The sequence below is a fragment of the Mesitornis unicolor genome, unplaced genomic scaffold, assembly GCF_000695765.1.
Source record: "Mesitornis unicolor isolate BGI_N332 unplaced genomic scaffold, ASM69576v1 scaffold10590, whole genome shotgun sequence".
NCBI lineage: Eukaryota > Metazoa > Chordata > Aves > Mesitornithiformes > Mesitornithidae > Mesitornis > Mesitornis unicolor.
The window spans coordinates 1-1461 of record NW_010156264.1 but is presented as its reverse complement, the minus strand read 5'-3'; the positions used below and the strand labels follow the sequence as shown (position 1 = coordinate 1461).

Here is a 1461-nt window from a genome sequence, read left to right as displayed (position 1 = left end):
AAATGATTTGCCTCAAGCACTTGGGATGCTAATCCTGGTTGATCACCATAATACAGCCATGGAAGATCATGTCTCCTGAAAACAATCACAATGTTTTCTCTGAAGAAACATAACACTTTGCATCAAAGAATATTTAGAACAATATTTTCCAGAAAACACTATTAAAGAACAGAAGTTACGGAAAAGGCAGCTTACCAGAAGGATATTGAATGAACAATGCCTAGCCTTGCTGTATTGACATAAATATACTGAAATAAACCACAGGCATCAGTAGTCGAAGAACTCAGTGAGTTCATATTCATCACACACATATTTCCAAGAGCTTGACATGCTGTTAGATTAGAGTACAACTGCAGTGGAGAAACACAAGAACACAGAAAATTATTTATTTACTCATCATAAGATTCTTTAAAAACAAGCAACCTAACTTACAAAAGTTAAAGGGCCATGCTTTTATACAGAGTATCACTTCAGTCTAAAAAAAACCCTGCAAATATTAATGAAACTCACCCAACAGGCAGAGGCTGAGGACTGCAGGTTTTTCAGAAACCACGCTGATGTCAGTGTTATACCCTGTAAGTAAGGAACTGCTTTGTTCAGAACAATTTATCCATAATGTAACAGTCTGGAAAACTACTTATTTATTCTAAGAGCTTTCTTTCCTTTGTAAACATCTCGATCAAACCAGCTCAGCTCAAAACATAACCAAAATGCAGTAATTTCTTTCACTTCACTAAATTAGACAAAATATAAATATTTCTGCTCCTGTTCTGTAAGTTTTGAATATGGATTCTGTGACAAAGAAGTTTTCTTTACTGCAAAAGGGAATTTCTAATGATTTCAAGAGTAAAGTGTTGACTGGGTGGTAAATTTAACTCAGAATGAAATTTGCCAAATTAATTATTTCACAACCCGCTTTTTATATTTACTCATATTGGAACTAAACATAGCTTTTGTACATGCTATAAGCAACTGAAAAGATGCTTGCAATAAAATATTATTTAGAAGATGGCATTTTCAGAAAGCAAGACCAATATTTGCTTTTTCTTTATTTCAAGTAGTAGCCTTTAACATTAATTCATTTAAGAACAAACATTTATCAGACACATAGCATTTCCTGAATTCAGAACTACTTAGAAAATGTAGAATTGAAAATTTTTGAACAGATTTCACAACTAATAAAAGTTCATTAGCTAAAATGATGAAAACACTCTCATTCTTCTCAAAAGAACATATTTTAATTCATTAGCCAATTCAAGAAGTTCAACAATTTCATGCACAATCTCAAATTGCATAGTTGTCCATTTTCTTCTATCAGCTCTAATCGTTCGACAACTAAAAATGTCCTTTCAATTCTTATATCTTCTTTTAAATATCTTATATGAATACCAATTTTACATATTAAAGAAGGAAAGAAAAGGAAGGAAAGAAAAGGAAGGAAGGGAAGGAAGGAAGGGAAGG

General features: G+C 32.3%; 1 protein-coding gene across 1 annotated transcript in view; it reads right to left on the bottom strand.

Annotated features, from left to right (window-relative positions):
- TMEM67 (transmembrane protein 67) overlaps positions 1-573 on the bottom strand; it is a gene marked incomplete at both ends in the record, with an annotated part of 15986 nt that extends 15413 nt beyond the window's left edge. The window contains 3 exon segments of the mRNA XM_010186342.1: positions 3-75; positions 196-350; positions 511-573. Of these exon segments, the coding sequence (XP_010184644.1) occupies positions 3-75; positions 196-350; positions 511-573 (291 nt within the window).
- Between the last annotated feature and the right edge of the window lie 888 nt (positions 574-1461).